The sequence below is a fragment of the Liolophura sinensis genome, chromosome 1, assembly GCF_032854445.1.
Source record: "Liolophura sinensis isolate JHLJ2023 chromosome 1, CUHK_Ljap_v2, whole genome shotgun sequence".
In the NCBI taxonomy this organism is placed as follows: Eukaryota; Metazoa; Mollusca; class Polyplacophora; order Chitonida; family Chitonidae; genus Liolophura; species Liolophura sinensis.
The window spans coordinates 35,563,023-35,580,718 of record NC_088295.1 but is presented as its reverse complement, the minus strand read 5'-3'; the positions used below and the strand labels follow the sequence as shown (position 1 = coordinate 35,580,718).

At 37.4% G+C, this 17,696-nt stretch overlaps 1 protein-coding gene across 4 annotated transcripts in view; it reads left to right on the top strand.

Annotated features, from left to right (window-relative positions):
• The first annotated feature begins 962 nt into the window (after positions 1–962).
• LOC135479356 (heparan-alpha-glucosaminide N-acetyltransferase-like) overlaps positions 963–17,696 on the top strand; it is a 35,764-nt gene continuing 19,030 nt past the window's right edge. For 3 of the 4 annotated variants that reach the window (XM_064759207.1, XM_064759192.1, XM_064759183.1), the window contains exons 1-15: positions 963–1,046; positions 3,223–3,353; positions 3,589–3,707; positions 4,050–4,177; positions 4,655–4,724; positions 5,420–5,492; positions 7,974–8,083; positions 9,140–9,247; positions 11,553–11,701; positions 12,537–12,649; positions 12,876–12,997; positions 14,750–14,876; positions 15,634–15,717; positions 16,652–16,726; positions 17,313–17,383. In XM_064759207.1, coding sequence (XP_064615277.1) covers positions 968–1,046; positions 3,223–3,353; positions 3,589–3,707; positions 4,050–4,177; positions 4,655–4,724; positions 5,420–5,492; positions 7,974–8,083; positions 9,140–9,247; positions 11,553–11,701; positions 12,537–12,649; positions 12,876–12,997; positions 14,750–14,876; positions 15,634–15,717; positions 16,652–16,726; positions 17,313–17,383 — 1,559 coding nt within the window. In that variant the 5' untranslated portion in view covers positions 963–967. The remainder of the gene's footprint in view (positions 1,047–3,222; positions 3,354–3,588; positions 3,708–4,049; positions 4,178–4,654; positions 4,725–5,419; positions 5,493–7,973; positions 8,084–9,139; positions 9,248–11,552; positions 11,702–12,536; positions 12,650–12,875; positions 12,998–14,749; positions 14,877–15,633; positions 15,718–16,651; positions 16,727–17,312; positions 17,384–17,696) is intronic. The other variant, XM_064759200.1, reaches the window with a different exon arrangement.

The following is a 17,696-nucleotide window of genomic DNA, read 5'->3' as shown; positions in this document are numbered from 1 at the left end:
CCCATTATTCGGTAACATCGGTGTGCAAACTGGTCACTGGTGTTACATTCTTTCATTGGCGAATGGAACATTCTGTCAATGGTTTTATATCCTATTCTGGATTTATATCCGCAAACAATTGAAGTGTAGATAATAGGGTTGGGGGGGGGGGGAGTTACCGGTAGGCCGGTATGCATCACTGGTGTCATTTTCTCATTGGTGTTATGGTGTATGAATTTCTTGTTCATATGTTTATAGTGTTCTGGTTAAGGCAATATGGGCTTTGATAACATGGACCTCATGTATTCTCTAACCTACATGTAGGCCTATATACACGGCCGCCATATTTAGTGGAAATTATGCAATAAAAACAGAAATTATTTGTGGGTAGTGCCACTTGTTTGGTTACTGCAATGATAGGCCTAATTAGTAATCATACCGGTAGTTGTTGTGACTAGATGGAACCCCCAAACTTGGTCTTAACTAGATGTAATTCGGTTTATAGCCTATCTTAGCGAGATCATCGATACAATATAGGCCGAGTATACCAGTAGGCCTATCGCCGATACACTGTGGGCCCTACATATTAATTTATTGAATTTATTTATTATTTGATTGGTGTTTTACGCCATACTCAAGGATATAACACGGCGGCCAGCGTTATGGTGGGAGGAAACCGGACAGAGCCAGGGGGACACCCACTACCAGCCGTAGGTTGCTGAAGGACCTTCAGTCCCGTGGGCTACAACCGTAATTTATTGAAGGATTATACTGAGTACATATGATGTTCAAATTTATTTGCAGACTATTGTTTAAATAAACAATATTTACTTTTTCTTTCTTTCATTAACCTTCAGTAAAGAGTAATTACCAAGCAATCAGAATTCCGAGAATCATAGTCGAAAGTGCTGTGAGGCTACTCTCGGAGCAGGACCGTCAGCTAGCGCCGTGATACCGTGGTCACATGACAGTAAGCACATGACTCAAAATGGCGGCATACACACAGAATTTTGTTTTGATCGGGCTGTTAAATATTTTACTGCTATATCAGGCCCTTTGCCTGACAGGTGAGTAATATTGGCATGGAAAGCGACTGCAGAGTTTATTCGTCGTGACAGTTGTTGGCAGTTTGAGATTTATATCGTCAAAAACATGTTTTTTACATCGATCAAATGTTGGATGGCGGCACAGGCAGCTAAACTTCTATGTTGCAGTATCTAACTTCTAAGATGAGTATATGAGTGAAAGTTGCATTTTTGTCTCAAGGCGTAGTCTGTTGTGTTGTATAGGTTTCCTTGTTGCTTAAAAGACAAAGCACCTGTTTATGCAATGTGGCAAAGGACTGTTTTGGTCATACTGGACCTGCCTGCATGTGGCTCATACACTTTGTAACAAGATAATCAGGTCGATTTTTTTTTTTTTTTTTTTTGATTGGTGTTTTACGCCGTACTCAAGAATATTTCACTTATACGACGGCGACCAGCATTATGGTGGGCGGAAACCGGGCAGAGCCCGGGGGAAACCCACGACCATCCGCAGGTTGCTGCCAGACCTTCCCACATACGGCCGGAGAGGAAGCCAGCATGAGCTGGACTTGAACTCACAGCGACCGCATTGGTGAGAGACTCCTGGGTCATTACGCTGCGCTAGCGCGCTAACCAACTGAGCCACGGAGGCCCCTTATAATCAGGTCGAGGCCAGTGTTGTATATAGGCCTAGGTATCTTGAATATGAATCAGTTAGACAGATATATAGAGTGTAAATTTCCACCGTGGCTGCAGCCTGCAGGTGGCTTTACACTAGGAATTTGTGGATACCTCCTCATACACTGTTCTTCATAAGCAATCATTGACAGTTTGTTGAAAAGCACTTGCCTTTCACCAGACCGGGCATAGTATTACATGTGAGATATTTTGTTTGTCAGCACAGTAACATACTAGCTGAACTAGATTGCTGCTTCTTTACTGACAACGTTTCTCTGTATGGCGGTCTATAGGCCTGATCTCTTTTGTGAAACGATAGATAAACAAGATGATAAATATAGCTTAGCTATCAACTGAATGTCACTGTACACTGACCAGATTTTCTGACTAGAGCTTACCACAGATATTGTGATGAGCCTAATGACAAGCTGCAGTTCTAGTCATGGAAACACATAATCATACCAAATGGAGTGACTTCTAACTGGAACTGCTGCATGCCATTAGACTCACATGTATTGCAATACCTGCTGTAACCTGTAGTCAGAAGATTTAGGATATGCACATGGTCAAATATCACACTCAAATGCATGCATGTGATCCAGATTTAAATAAATACCTTACTTATATGTATTTGAACATGGGGGAAGCGTAGGCTTATTGTGGAATAAATAGTTCTGGAATTGCACTATTATCATGCAAGGGTATGTGTAACCAGTACCAAAACTTTCCTTATTGTTTAGAGCTTCAAAGTAGGCCTACATAAATTCATTTGCCTAACTTTTAAATTCAGCAGTAAAATATGCCCAGTCAATTTTTTGGGCAGTAAGCTGAAAGTTATATTGCTTCCTAACAGTGAATATGCTTTTGGATGTGGCAAATATCAGAATTGTCACAGCCAAGATTTGTCTGTAAGATAACTTACGAGAGGTCGATGGAAGCATGTGCTGATTTAATTAAATTTGAACCACATCAGCTTGAGAGGCAGACATCATCCTGCCTATTTTATTTCGTCATGATTAGAGACAGTATAGGTTTGAAATTTACAGATTTTTATCAGTCGCCATTGAAACTGTCTTCAGGTTAGTCCATGTGTAAAAAATGAATAAAATTTCCAAGCCTCACTCTCACTGATTTGACCCATTGTGGCACAGAATAGCCACCAACGTACGCTGCTGTGCAGAGTAAAGAAACGTGTGGGTGGCTAGCAGCCCTCTTCTATCATCTCGCCACCAACTCAGCTAATGAACCAACTTGCGAAACTTTAGGTTATTTACTGTAATCTGCTTCATAATAGGAGTATAAAAATTATTGAAGTACTGATACATTGCAGAAATGGTTATGAATTGTAACATACTTTCGTTTTCATTATTTCCGTCCTGAAACATAGTCTCTACATACTTATCACCAGTGGTTGAGCAATTCTGTATGCCTTTCCAAATTTCCAGGATTCTCTCCAATGCCATCTGATTTGATTGGCTAACTTTGTAGCACAGAAGTAAAACATGCTACCTATTGTCTTCAGTATTTTGCATTTTCTTAGGTTCTTCAGCACAAGTCTATAGAAAACACAAGCATAAAGATGGGGATATAGACACAGCTTCTCTCACAGTTCTTAATCAACCTGCAGGCATTAAGATACAGGTTCTGCTGCAGTCTGCCGAGTGCCATACAGTAAGTTGTTGGGAGAACAATTCTGTTCAGTTGACATAATTATTTCACATGTTTTTCAAAATTTAAGATACGGAGCAATGACCAAAAAGGTCTTTTTTTCTTTAATTTGAAAACGTTTTGATCATATCTTATTGTACAACTAGATTAATTTAGTGGGACGATGGCGACTTTTATGTTTTTCATGCTTTTAAAAATAAATCTGACACAATCAATTTCATGTCTTTGTGATTTTTAGTGTTTTCTTCAACCGGTCAGAAATATCTCACCAGGGAGCAATTACACACTGTATATTGACACCCGTTGGCCGATTCGCTTGGCGGTGAATGATCCAGATAACATGGACACGTACTGTGCGTAAGTTGTCACCCTCTTGTGATATTCTTTTTTTGTTTTTTTTGGACAGTAAAGCTTTATAGAAAAAGGAGGGTTGCTTCATATATTATCAGTTGTGCGTCTTCCATATTTATTACTCTTATTCACTACAGATTGTTAAATTTGAGTTAAAGTTTGTTAATATTAGGTTGTTTCTTTTTTTTGTTTTGTTTTTTAATCTGTCTTATTCTTAAATTAGTCGCCATGCTTCTTTACATCATAAATGATAGTTGACCAGAAAGTGGTATAAAGTATAAATTGTTGATGTTTTTGATTAATCATACTTTTAAAAAGAAAAAAATTTAAACCTCTCTGTTTGTACAGTGAGAATGAACTATCACAACATTTCCAGGAACATGGAGAGTACAAATTATGGGTGATCAGTAACAGTTCTAATAGTGTCATTTGTACAGGACCCATCCTTGTTAACGATCCCATGGATAGTAATATACGTATGTACTTATCTATACTATTTTACTACAGCGGCACATGTATGTGTGGCAGTTATAAATTCATGCAAAAGTCCTTGGACTATTTGTATACCATGTGAGCATCAGAAGTCCAGTGCCCACATTCACAGTACTTGGTGTATCATCTTTCCTTGTAAATCATCGTGCCTGGTAACCTGTAGACTAAATCATTTGCTAAAAAACTATGTTCTCTGCTGAGTTTCTTAAGGGAAACCGGACTATACACAATAACATGTGGACTATAGCTGTGCGGATATATAAGACTGTGCTGAATTGATTTTTACAATGATATGGAGTCCAAAGCCAAAATACATACATGTAGTGTTTGTTTTTAAAGTATGACATGCACACAGTGCGTACGTGTATAAAGAACAGATTATATGTGAAGTAAAACATGCTTACTATGGCTTTCTGTAGTATTTTTTTTTTCATGACTTTTTTTTTTTCTCAATTTCTCAGCAATCTACGTAGCCCTAGCTATACTAACAGTTCTGGCCTCAAGCTGGATTCTGCTGAAATACCTTCACAGGTAAGTTCGTAATCCGTGGAGCTCATGTATACCTCTTATCTTTCTATTTATGAGTCGGTCACTGGATTATCCCATACCAGTTGTCTCATAAAACCTTGAATTGTCTTGTGTTAACTGGCGTCCTGTCCAGCTGACAGTCCTGTATCAAAAACATTCCAAAAGTTCACTGTGAAAAAAAAAAAGAACACACACATACATGTAGTCTGTGCTCCTTGAATTCAAGATCAAACCTGGGTTGGGTCATACCAAAGACTTTAAATTTGGTACTTTTTGCTGCCTCGCAGAGTGCTTAGCGCTGATGTTAGAACACGGTAGGTCCAGTGTCAGTGCAACGTGACTGTTTGAGGTGTCATGCCCTGTGTCTTCAGCTTGATATTTAAATGACAGTACAATCTGCAGATATGTGTACACACACATAATGATTCCACCATTGTCAGGGACATTGTAAAACCCCAAGCATACATACATGCATAGTGTCACTGAGTTCTGATTGGCTCTTAGCATGGTCTTTTAGTGAGGCAGCACGATAAATATGCTAGCATTTGGACCAGCCTGCTGAAAGGAGACAGCTTTGTGACAAATGCCTCACTAAACATGTATTGTGAAAAGTTACATTAATCAGCACATTAATAAAGAAATAAGTACCTGGATAACACAGTTTTCACTAATGAGAAAACTTCTGTACTATTTTCCAGGAAGCACTACTTGTACAAGCTGTTGTGCTGTTTTGGAACGGAGAGACTCCTCGATCCGGTAGGAATGCGTACTGTAAGTCTGCTGGCAGTGGGCAATATTAAACACGGCACGCTTTCAGCTTTACCATAGTGACAGCTTCTTATAACAAACTCACCACAGCTTATGCACACTGCCATGTATATTGTGCTGCATTCACATAATCTTAAATAGTTTATAATTTACAGTGGAGAGAAAACATGTGAAATGTATTTTTTGGGTTGCTTTGGCATGTGAAAATTTTGTTTCTAATTGCTTTTTGAGCTGGTTATAAAGTCCTCACTTTTAGAGTCATTGAGTGGTGGTTGACATTTGTATGAATATTTGAGCAATCTAAAGATCGTTGAGGACCACAAGTAAGCTTTCTGCCAGTATGGCATGCAAATCTGTTCATCGCTCATTGAGAAGTTTTTCAGTAACTTGCCAAAGTTTGGTAGTGTTGCGCTGGGCACTCCAGTTTTCTTCCACTCACAAAAGTGACCACCAGTCTTGAGTATTGCATTAAGCAACCATTAAATAAATAAATAAATTATACAGTCAAAGGAAGGATAATCTAAGTCCTTGGCAAGACTGTTGTCCATAAAGCTCGTGAAACCTGAAAACTGTTTTAATCTGCTTATTGCAGCTGATTTAAAAACCCTAAAGATCTACTTTAGACATAAAAATAATAACATATTAAAGTGATAGGAAGGATACCCTGGGAAACAGAGTTAACAGGTTCAAACGGATTAGGGAAGAACAACACTGTTTAACTCCTGTAAATGAAGAGTCGGGGGAAAAAACAAAATCTTTTGACAGTTTCCATAAATTTTATGTTATTATATTCCTTATGAGATGATGAATCATGCAGGTATGATGTAAAGTAAGGCAGTTATGCCGCAATGACACCATGAGCATTTGCAAGTATGAAATGATTTGTGTTCTTGCATGACGTCACACCAGCCAAAATTGGGAACAATACCAAATTTTCTGTTGTTGTATTATCCCAAAACTTACAACAGCTATATTAATATAACACATTTTTTTTATACTTTAGGGCAGTCATTCATCGTATGTCAGTCCTTATCATTTACCAGTGCTTTTAAGACGTGCACGTCTTTAGGGTGGAGTAGCTCCAGAACTATAGAACATTCCTCTGGTAAAATGGAATACATGTTCATGTATATCTCAGTAACATAGAAGTTCAAAGGTCACCATCAGTAAATTTCTGGATCAAATAATATGAATTCCCTGTGCTACTCTGTTACACATATGTTCTGTTGAAATGTGTTGTGTTTGCTGTGTAACAACACAATTTGTAGTAATTATTGCAAATTGCCACTCCCAGGGTGGATTTTTGTAATAAATTCTTACAATTTCATCTCTCAGTGTGGCTTTTTGTAATAACCTGTTCTTTTCAAGAAGACACTGGAAAATTTCATCTAAAGGTGACCAAGCCTAACATGACATCTGTCATAAATGGGAATAATGACGATCATTTCCTTTAAGAATATATTTGTTACATATTGCGTCATTACAAATTACATTCCAGACGCAAATGCAGTTTGTGACAAAAGGCATTTTGTAATAATTATTAAAATTTGCAGCTATGTCTTTTTGTAATAACTTATTTCATTCGAGAAGACACTGGAAAATTTCATCTAATGATGAACAAACCTAACCTGACATTTGTCATGAATGAGTATAATGAGTATAACTTCCTGCAAGAACATATTACAGACATGTTACATAGAACTTATTACATATTGCACATTTGCATTAGGGCAATTTGTAATAACAAAATATGTGAAAATTTTACCAGTGCGATCATTGATAATAAGGGTGTTTGATGTTTACTGTGAGGATGTCTGGTGGTTGTTGTGGAGGTTTTTAATATCTTTTGTTCGACCTAATGATGGTTACTGGTTAATCCAGTACAAAGCCACTCTTTGTGCAATAACTCATTACAAACTGCCACTCCCAGAGTATTTTTTTTTGTAATAACTTAGTCCTTTCAATAATTTTATTACAATAGTCACAGGTGACTTTTTATAATAATTATTGCTATATATTTACATTGCTTCAGCAAGTGTTTACATGTTCATATCCATCCTGTGTTGTTTATAATCACCTGCTGGTTTGGAGTGTTTATAGGGGATTCCCTGCCTGTGCTTCCTTGTGATGGAACATTTTATCCACGTACACAAGTGGTTATTTTACTAACCCCTCAATGCTTTTACTAATGTAGATTGACATTCTGTTTTAATGTTTGTCAGTGGAATTTTCACTATGTTGCTTTTCACAATATTTATTCATGATTGCATTTTTTACGTGTTATGAATATGTGGTTAAAACTGCATAAATTTGACATGTTGGATGTTATTAAAGTTGTGCCCTTGGATGTCCTTGTGACTGAAGAATAAAATCATCAGATATGTATGACAGTAAATTTCAATTTTAGTTCATATTGAACCCCAAATCAGAGCTGTGCATCTTTCATATTCTTGTTGCGTTCTTTTTTGGGAACTTGTATAACAGGACCTGGGTATACCACCGAGTATAAACCCTGGGGAAGACGGAGGGGGAGATGACTTCGCTGATAAGTCCAAGTCCAGTAGCAGACTCAAGTCACTCGACACATTCAGAGGGTAAGATTATGCCCACCAAGTGCCATATATAACTTTATTAATTATTCAAGGGTTTCAATTGGAAATGTCCACAATCTATTTGAAAGGGGGAGAAGATTGTGTTTTGTTGTGTGTCGATGTACATTCACTGCTTCCATAGCGCTAAGGATGTGGATTGCAAAATGTAATCAGCAGCATTCCTTCACCCATAATCTTGACTGCCCCATATCTATGAGTAAATCAAACCCACTCAGTCTACCTGGATGGATCTAATAATCTTGACTGCCCCATATGTATGAGTAAATCAAACCCACCCAGTCTACCTGGATGGATCTAATAATCTTGACTGCCCCATATGTATGAATAAATCAAACCCACTCAGTCTACCTGGATGGATCTAATAATCTTGACTGCCCCATATGTATGAGTAAATCAAACCCACCCAGTCTACCTGGATGGATCTAATAATCTTGACTGCCCCATATCTATGAGTAAGTCAAACCCACCCAGTCTACCTGGATGGATCTAATAATCTTGACTGCCCCATATCTATGAGTAAATCAAACCCACCCAGTCTACCTGGATGGATCTAATAATCTTGACTGCCCCATATCTATGAGTAAATCAAACCCACTCAGTCTACCTGGATGGATCTAATAATCTTGACTGCCCCATATCTATGAGTAAATCAAACCCACTCAGTCTACCTGGATGGATCTAATAATCTTGACTGTCCCATATCTATAAGTAAATCAAACCCACCCAGTCTACCTGGATGGATCTAATAATCTTGACTGCCCCATATCTATGAGTAAATCAAACCCACCCAGTCTACCTGGATGGATCTAATAATCTTGACTGCCCCATATCGTATAAGTAAACAATTCTTGAGTATGGTGTTAAACAACAACCAGTGAGTTTCTTCGTACTCTGTGAATGACATCCTATAATAAACCACAATTATTGAGACGCTTCAATGATAAAAGCTGACATGCGTGTGTAGTTTCAGTTTGGAAAGGGGTGTAACAGATTCCAATGAACAGTTTGAACTCCTCAGTCCTGATGTCTTTTTTACAGCATCTCCATAACTATAATGGTATTTGTCAATTATGGAGGAGGAGGTTACTGGTTTTTTCGTCATTCTAAATGGAATGGTTTGACAGTTGCAGACCTGGTATTTCCGTGGTGAGTTGGACAGGGGTTACTCCTTATTGCTGGTTTGCATGGCTGTTCTACAGTGTTGTGCTGCGTGTACATTACTTTGTCATGAACATTCCGATGTCCAAACTATTCTGGATTTTTCTAACACCCTTTCTTACTCTCTTTTTCAGTCATGTTGCTGTCTTTCTCTGTGCTTTTTTCATTCTGGTGATTTTCGTTACTATTGACCATAGCAGATTGTTTTTCCTTGCCTCTGTTCATGTTTTGGTTAAAGTTCTGCGGCGATAAAACCTCTTCCATGTCATTTATATGCACCAAAATCTCTTCTTTGCCATTTGTATGCACCAGTAATTACATGATATACAAACAATATAAAGCTTATGTGGTATTGAGAAAAACAGTTTGGTATGGTCAGCATTATATGACATTTCTCAATCCTATTCTTTCAGAATGTTTATTGGCACTTTACTAACTGTGGGTATCTTGATTTTGGCAACCACATTTAGTACAGAGGTGTTGATGGTGTACATGCAAACCATATTAAATGTGAAGTCAAACTCATTGTGCTATCCACTGGTTTTTGCTCTTTGTGGTTGCAACCCACTTTGCAGTTCTGCCCTAATCTCACCAACCTTAATACCTTAACTGTCATGAGCATAATTGTCCTATGTACAGTTGTCTTATGTACCAAAGAAATGTTTTTTAATCACAGCATATTTACATAAAACATTAAAAAATTATTTGACAAAGGGTTGATTACAGTTGATTTTCAAAATATATTGTCCACTGTTCATAAAATGGTTTTGGTGATCAAATATTTAAATCTCCTTCGGTCATTGTAACATCTCTCTAAGCTTACCTATCGTATTGCTCAGAGGCAATTCCTGTAGCTGGAATATGCACATTGAGATGGAACTCCAGACCCTGTGAAAACCTCTATGTACCATGCAGGCTGTTAGAAACTTGTGGATATCCTTTGTTTGGTCACTCGGTATAAAATTTTTGACCTTCTTAATGAATCACCTGACTTTTTGGATTTTAATGATACTGTGGTGATTTTCCATTAAGCACATAGTGGCAGAAATTTACACTGCTTATACGTAGGTAGACATGTAAAGTAATATTTAGTCATTAGTGTGTGACAGTGCTAATGCTGGTGACATGGCTGCTCTAGAATTTAACCAGGACTAGCCTCAAGTAGCCATTATTTATTACAAAATATTATTTTGTGTGCAAGGTTTTTTTTTACCAGACATCTTTTTACTTGTTATGTCTTCTCTTGTTTTTGGAAACACAGTGTCTCTAATGTTTCAACATGGGCACTATTAAATATATTGATGCAAAGTTGCTGTTAATGCAATATAAACATCTTCACATTATGCAGTCTATTTAATGTCCCCTGTTTTTTGTTTTCGCTTATGTGCTTTTTGGTGTTGGAATAGCATAGCTGACGATTTCTCATGGGCAAAGACCGAGTAGTTCTCCAAACATTGGCAGTCTAATGTGTACTTTTAAAAATTAATAATAATGAAAAAAAAATGGGGAAAAAAATAGAAGCACTTTTAGATTTTATGGTGAAAGTCCACGGAATGGTAACATATTAGTCAGTCTGCGGTCTTTTCCCTTGTGAAGCCGTCCAAACCCTCTATGCTGCGTGACAGTGTATCCAGCTGATTCCAGCATACTGTGCACCTTGTTGCCACTCTGTACCCTAGCATGTTACAGTTTCTGTTGACCTCTATGTAGTTTGTGCTTGACCTTGATGATTCTGGCTAACTATGGTGGAGGAGGATACTGGTTCCTGGATCATTCCATCTGGAACGGTCTCACTGTAGCTGACCTTGTCTTTCCATGGTAATGTTCTGTCTGGAAGTACACTTTTTTATGGTTTGTTTTTCAAAAAAGTTTCGAACGAATAAATCTGAGAGGTAATCCAATGAAATCGCTGAATTTTGTGATTAAAATTTGCTTCCTGAAATCAATTTCCACTTGTTCCATGCCGTTGTTTTATTAAAAAACAGTATTGGCCATTTCAGCTCCAATGGAGAGTTTCAAATTTGAACTCTTTTATCACTGAAGGCAAAATAAATCCTGCTGCATCATGTGACCTGTCAAAAACACATCCAGCAACTATTTTCAGTCAGATTTTTACATTCAATGGATATAATTTTTTCATGCTGCTACTTTTCTCTGTTTATGATGTTAAGGACTAACGTGTCTCAATTTTGGAGTAGCATTCTAAAATCATCAGAAGAACATAGCGTGTCTTCAAACAGATATGATTTGTATTGGAATATTGAAGTCCTAAAAAACAATCCATCTACCCTAGGTTTGTGTTTATAATGGGAACAGCCTTGGCCATTTCTATGCGCTCTCAGCTGAGGAAGGGAACATCCAAACGACACATCTGCTTTCGAATCATCAAGCGTTCCATCATCTTATTTATCCTGGGGCTTCTAACAAACACCGGGCCTAACAGTAAGTTCTGTGCTGATGTCGGCATGTTTCCAGGGTACTGAACAAACTCTGATGTGGTTTCTATTAACCTCTTCTCTGTTTAGTCAACCCAAATAGTGAAGTAATCTTAAGCACTGACTTAAACACAAATAGGGTAATTCCAGTAAACCACCAACCGTTTCCAGCTACCCGAGTCACCTGACAAACTTCATGACTTAAATCCTTCTCTCCTAAAGCTAACCACCATCATACAAGTGAAAAGTTCTTGAGCAAGGCGTTACATGTCACTCAGTCAGTCAATCAATCAGTCCGTCCAGACTTAAAACCGAAACAGTTAGCACTGGTTTAAAACATGCCATCTCATTGGCCGAGGGCCTGAATGTAGTAGGGTGCCAGCGCTGTAACCATCTGAGTAAGTGCAAGCGTATTAAAGGATAATTGTGAATAGCAATGCCTGATCAATAAGTTACAATGTTTGTATGGGTAAATACCAAAACAAATATATCTTTTACCTGGTATGGAATTTCTAGGTATTGAATGAATAATATAATTTTTTTGTTCAGAGTCTGTTGTTACATTCTTTTCACTGCTCTGAATGTGTTGTTACATTCTATTCACTGCCCTGAATCTTATATTACATTTTATTCACTGCTCTGAATTTATTATTACATTCTATTCACTCCTCTGAATGTGTTATTACATTCTATTCACTGCCCTGAATCTATTATTACATTCTATTCATTGCTCTGAATGTGTTGTTACATTCTATTCACTGCCCTGAATCTATTATTACATTCTATTCACGGCTCTGAATGTGTTATTACATTCTATGAACACTTTCTGTTTCATCTAACAGATGATGACTTGGCTACCTTACGAATCCCTGGCGTGTTACAGAGGTTTGCTGTCACCTACCTGATCGTCTCATTAACACACTTGGTTTGTGCCAAGGGAGCGCAAAGTTACTGGGTGTGTAGATATTTTGTTAACTAAAAACTGCTCATGAATAGTAAAACTGGATTTCAACATACCTCATATTTCCTCCTTATTTTCAAAAGTGAAAGAAAAGAGGATGAAAAAAACATCTATAATTACCAGATTGCCGTAAAGTCAAACCTAATACCTTAGCCAGTATTAATCCAGTTTGGGCTTTCAGTCTAGTGACTTCACAGCTGTCCTATTTTCTGTTGTGTAGGTCAACTGGCTGGGAAAGGTTCAGGATATCACAGACTACTGGCTAGAATGGATTGTCCAATTCATGTTTGTAGGGACTTACTTGGGATTGACCTTTGGCCTTCCTGTTCCTGGATGTCCCACGTAAGACAGCGTAATTCCCGCCAAATGGTTTAACGTAATAGACCAGAGTCACAACAGCTTGTTGTTTCTTTATTTAGGTTCTCGAATCATCTAGGAATCAGGATAACTGAAAATGATTCAGTACAGCAAAACAGAAACAATAATTCAAAGTCTTGTCATTTCCTGGAGTTATGATTTTGATTTTAATGCCATGCAAGACACTTGTTTAATGCTTCAGCGTGACCACATTTTCCTCAATCCCAGAATTTCCTGATATGACGTCATGTAAAATTCATTTCTTCATAATTGTTATTATTGTCACTCTGCGTAATATTGAGACTTCAGTTTACTTATAAACCCAATGAGATAAACTGGAAGATTCACATTGTTTAAAATAAATAAACAAATAAGTAAATGCACCTCTTGCTTTAATCATTTTCAAAATGTGATGCATGCCATTCTTGTCCATGCCTACATGTAGATTTATTTGAATATCTGGTTATGTGTTAATTTGTTTCAAATAACCTTCAATTTGATTTCATGTTTTGGGTTGTGTCAGCAATATGTTTTATTATTGCCCCTAAATGAAGTTAGGGGGTTATACTGGAATCACCCTGTCTGTTCGTTTGTTTATCTGTAGACACGATATTGTCCATGCATCTCCTGCCAAACTACTGGGCCGATTTTGATGAAAGTCACCATAGATCGTGCCTATCATCTTGTGCATGCTTAAGTTTAATGGCAATCGCACAATTATTTTCATAATCACTTCCTTTCAATCACTTTGTGTAACAGTATCTATACATGTGTATTCAGATTTTGTCCATGCATCTCCTCTCAAACTACTGTGCCGATTTTGACGAAACTTACCATACATGTTGCCTATCATTTGAACCTATGCATGCTTAAGTTCAGTGGTAAACTGGTAATTATTGTCTTAATTACCTCCCTTTAGGACTTATTGCTAAAAGTAATTGTGCTTTTCCATGTATTCAGATTTTGTCCATGCAACTCTCACTAAAGTACTGAACCAATTTCCATGAAACTTAGCATACATCTTCCCTATAATCTAAACTTGTGAATTTGTAATAATTACAATGGGGTAACTATTTTCATAATTTTAATAATCACGTTTGTTTATTTTCGATGTTGTCATGGTTACAAGATCACCAGTTTCCTTATGTATACTACATGTATATAAATAGATTTGATTTTCATATCTGGGCTAAAACTACAACTGTTTTCCGCGTAAAACTTGGATTTTGAGGTGGACACATTTGTCCCATTGCGATGAAGGCTCCCCTCAGGGGTTATACTCACCACAGTGCTGCTGGTATTCTTTTATGCATTTCAAAAAAATGCATTTGTTGGGGCGTGTGTTGTGTTCACCTGAACTATATTTGATTTCATGTGGCATATTCCTGTGACTAGCTCATGTCGTGACTGTGACTCATGGCTACATGAGCTTTGTGTTCTATGGGATTTTTAGTCAATTGTGCTTTGTGGTTTTTGTGATAACTTGCTCGTGTGTTCATGTGACACCACATTTATGTGTTCATGTACTAGGGTTAACTTATGAAGGCCATATGTATAGAGTTTTTTATCCCAAGCTTCAATGGTGACATTTACGCGTTAGTTTTAATACACACGTCTTGATTAGCTTGGGCACCCAAAAATTTTCCAGAACAAAAATTACTTTAGATTATATGGTTTAATTGGACCAATTGGTGTGTGTGATGGTTGTTTTATTGGGCCACATGATCTTTGTGACAGGGGATATTTGGGAGCAGGAGGACTGAGTGATGGGGGAGAGTATGAGAACTGCACGGGCGGGGCAGCTGGCTATATCGACAAGTGGATCTTCTCAGAAAAGCATATTTACCAGAGACCAACTTGTCAGGTAAGATATATATATATATATATAAATATATAGGCAGAAGTCCTTCAACTAGATTGTGCAGTTCTCTTTTACACCAGTGGGGTCTGAAGAGCCTTATGCAACTAAAGTGTTACATGAGTACACAGGTTTATTTATAATGGTTACACAAAAATGACTGACAACTGATGGGACCACATAAAGTGGTATTCTTTTTCCAGGTATGATTTTGCATGTAGTTGCGTAGTCACTTGCATATGGTTTTAAAATCACTAGATTTGTACATTGTGCCATGCAGCTAGAGAGACTGTTACTAACTGTATGTGATTAAATTCAGCATCATAATTGTGGCACAGGTACATACATAAGGATTATTTCTCATTTAACTGCTACTAACGAGCTCTCTGAGTCTGTCAAATGTTTATCGTCCTGTCTTTTAACATAGTGGCCGAGGAGATTAGCACCAGTGCGGTCACCGTGAGTTCAAATCCAGCTCATGCTGCCTCCCTTTCTGGCTGTACGTGGAAAGGTTTCCTGGGTTTCACCCAGGCTCTGCCCAGTTTCCTCCCACCATAATGCTGGCGGCGATCAAATAAGTGAAATATTATTGAGGTTGCTGTAAAACACCAATGAAATAAATAAATTTAACATGATCATTCTAACATGGGTCATTCACTTAACAAGTGGCCTTTGTGTAAGACAACATGAAGCACTACTCATGTTGTCCTAGCTGTTGCTAATTTGCACTTGTTATAAGATGTACAAATGTTTTATTTGACAGGAGGTGTATAACACAGGTCCGTATGACCCAGAGGGCACACTTGGCACGTTAAACTCTTTCCTTATGTGCTTCTTAGGTCTACAGGTAAGCTGCTGCACACTACCTATCCATATCCATCATTGATTTCCAGCAGAGTTCATTCCCAAGTATAATTCAGCTACTTTTTTGTGTCCTTGGGTTTGTGTCTGGCATGCCTAGAATGTCTTCTGTCTTTGTCAAGTGTGTGGTGAAGGTCAGGGATATACTCATCTCACTCTGGTTTCCTCCACACATAACAGGAGGTTTGTCAAGTGTGTGGTTTCTTTCACACATAACAGGAGGTTTGTCAAGTGTGTGGTGAAGGTCGGGTATATACTCATCTCACTCTGGTTTCCTCCACACATAACAGGAGGTTTGTCAAGTATGTGGTGAAGGTCGGGGATATACTCATCTCACTCTGGTTTCCTCCACACATAACAGGAGGTTTGTCAAGTGTGTGGTTTCTTTCACACATAACAGGAGGTTTGTCAAGTGTGTGGTGAAGGTCGGGTATATACTCATCTCACTCTGGTTTCCTCCACACATAACAGGAGGTTTGTCAAGTGTGTGGTGAAGGTCGGGTATATACTCATCTCACTCTGGTTTCCTCCACACATAACAGGAGGTTTGTCAAGTATGTGGTGAAGGTCGGGGATATACTCATCTCACTCTGGTTTCCTCCACACATAAACCTGACCATCTTCTTATAAGTGAAACATTCTTAGAAAACACTCATTTATTAATACCTAATTCTTCAACATTTTCAGCCACCACTGCAACCAATATTTTGAAACATTCTGGGGGAACTATTGGGCATAGAGATATAATGTGCATAGTTTTATAAATATTGCACCTTTGTTGACACAAAGAAATCATTTTTGGTGTCATTTTCTCAATAATTGTATGCATAAATTCCACTGAAAAGTGTTTTAGTGGTTGAAAAGTTTGAAGATTTACAATATGTAAAGGTATTGACAGTTCTTTTTTTTTTTTCAATTAGGCTGGAAAGATAATACTAATTTTTAAAGATTATACCCAGATAGTAAAACGCTTCCTGATATGGTCCGTGTTACTGGTAAGTCCTCCATGTATATTATCTTCTGATATAGCTTCACACAGCTGTGTTAATTGTAACTTGTGTATGTCAGTGAGAATTTGTAACATTATTGTTAACCAAGTTAGAGGTTATAGCAGCTAATATAACCATCAGCTAAATCTAAGGATGTATTTAATGTAAAGGCAGACCACAATTTCCATATGGGTATCAAAAAAGCTCTGAAATTTATTTTCAAAGTTGACGTTCAGACATGCACTGAAGCTGTTGTCTTAAATAAATTCAAAAAGTTATTGTCTATTTTTCTATAAAGTTTATTTATTTTAAATTAAAATGTTGGGCATTTGACTTTCTAACTTCTTAATCTCACTTAAAGAAGCATACATTACATTAATATAAGTCTTGTTCTGATAGGCAATCATTTGCCAACAACTTATTTAAGTGTACTCCAGATAAACAAATAAATAAATAGCAGTGCATAAAGAAAACCTTTTTTTGCACAAAATAATAGTTTATTTGTCTTTATAACTAATGAATTGAGTTTTTTGAATAAAGGTGAGATGCTGTAGTTGGGTGTTTTTATTTTAATTTCTTTTGCTGTTTATAGATGGCTATAGCTGCTGTTTTATGTAAAGTTTCCAAAGATGACGGCTGGATCCCAATTAACAAGAATTTGTGGTGAGTTTAAGTTCTGTAAATTTAACACTACTGTTACAGGTAATCTGATAAAAATGGCCTATGTCGATGGTAATGTTCATTTCTAAGTTTGCTGTTACCTTAATAGTCAGTGATAACATTCATATCCAGTTCTTGGTGGTTAGGCTGACGCTATGCATGATGAGGTTTATAGTGAAAAGTCAGGCACTTAGCAAACCATTAAAGTGAAAATTTGAAAATAGCAATCAGTATAAAAGATAATTACTGTTTATATAGTCATCTGCAGCAACCTTAGCATTTGTATTCCCATGATTTTAAATTTGCTATTTCAGTT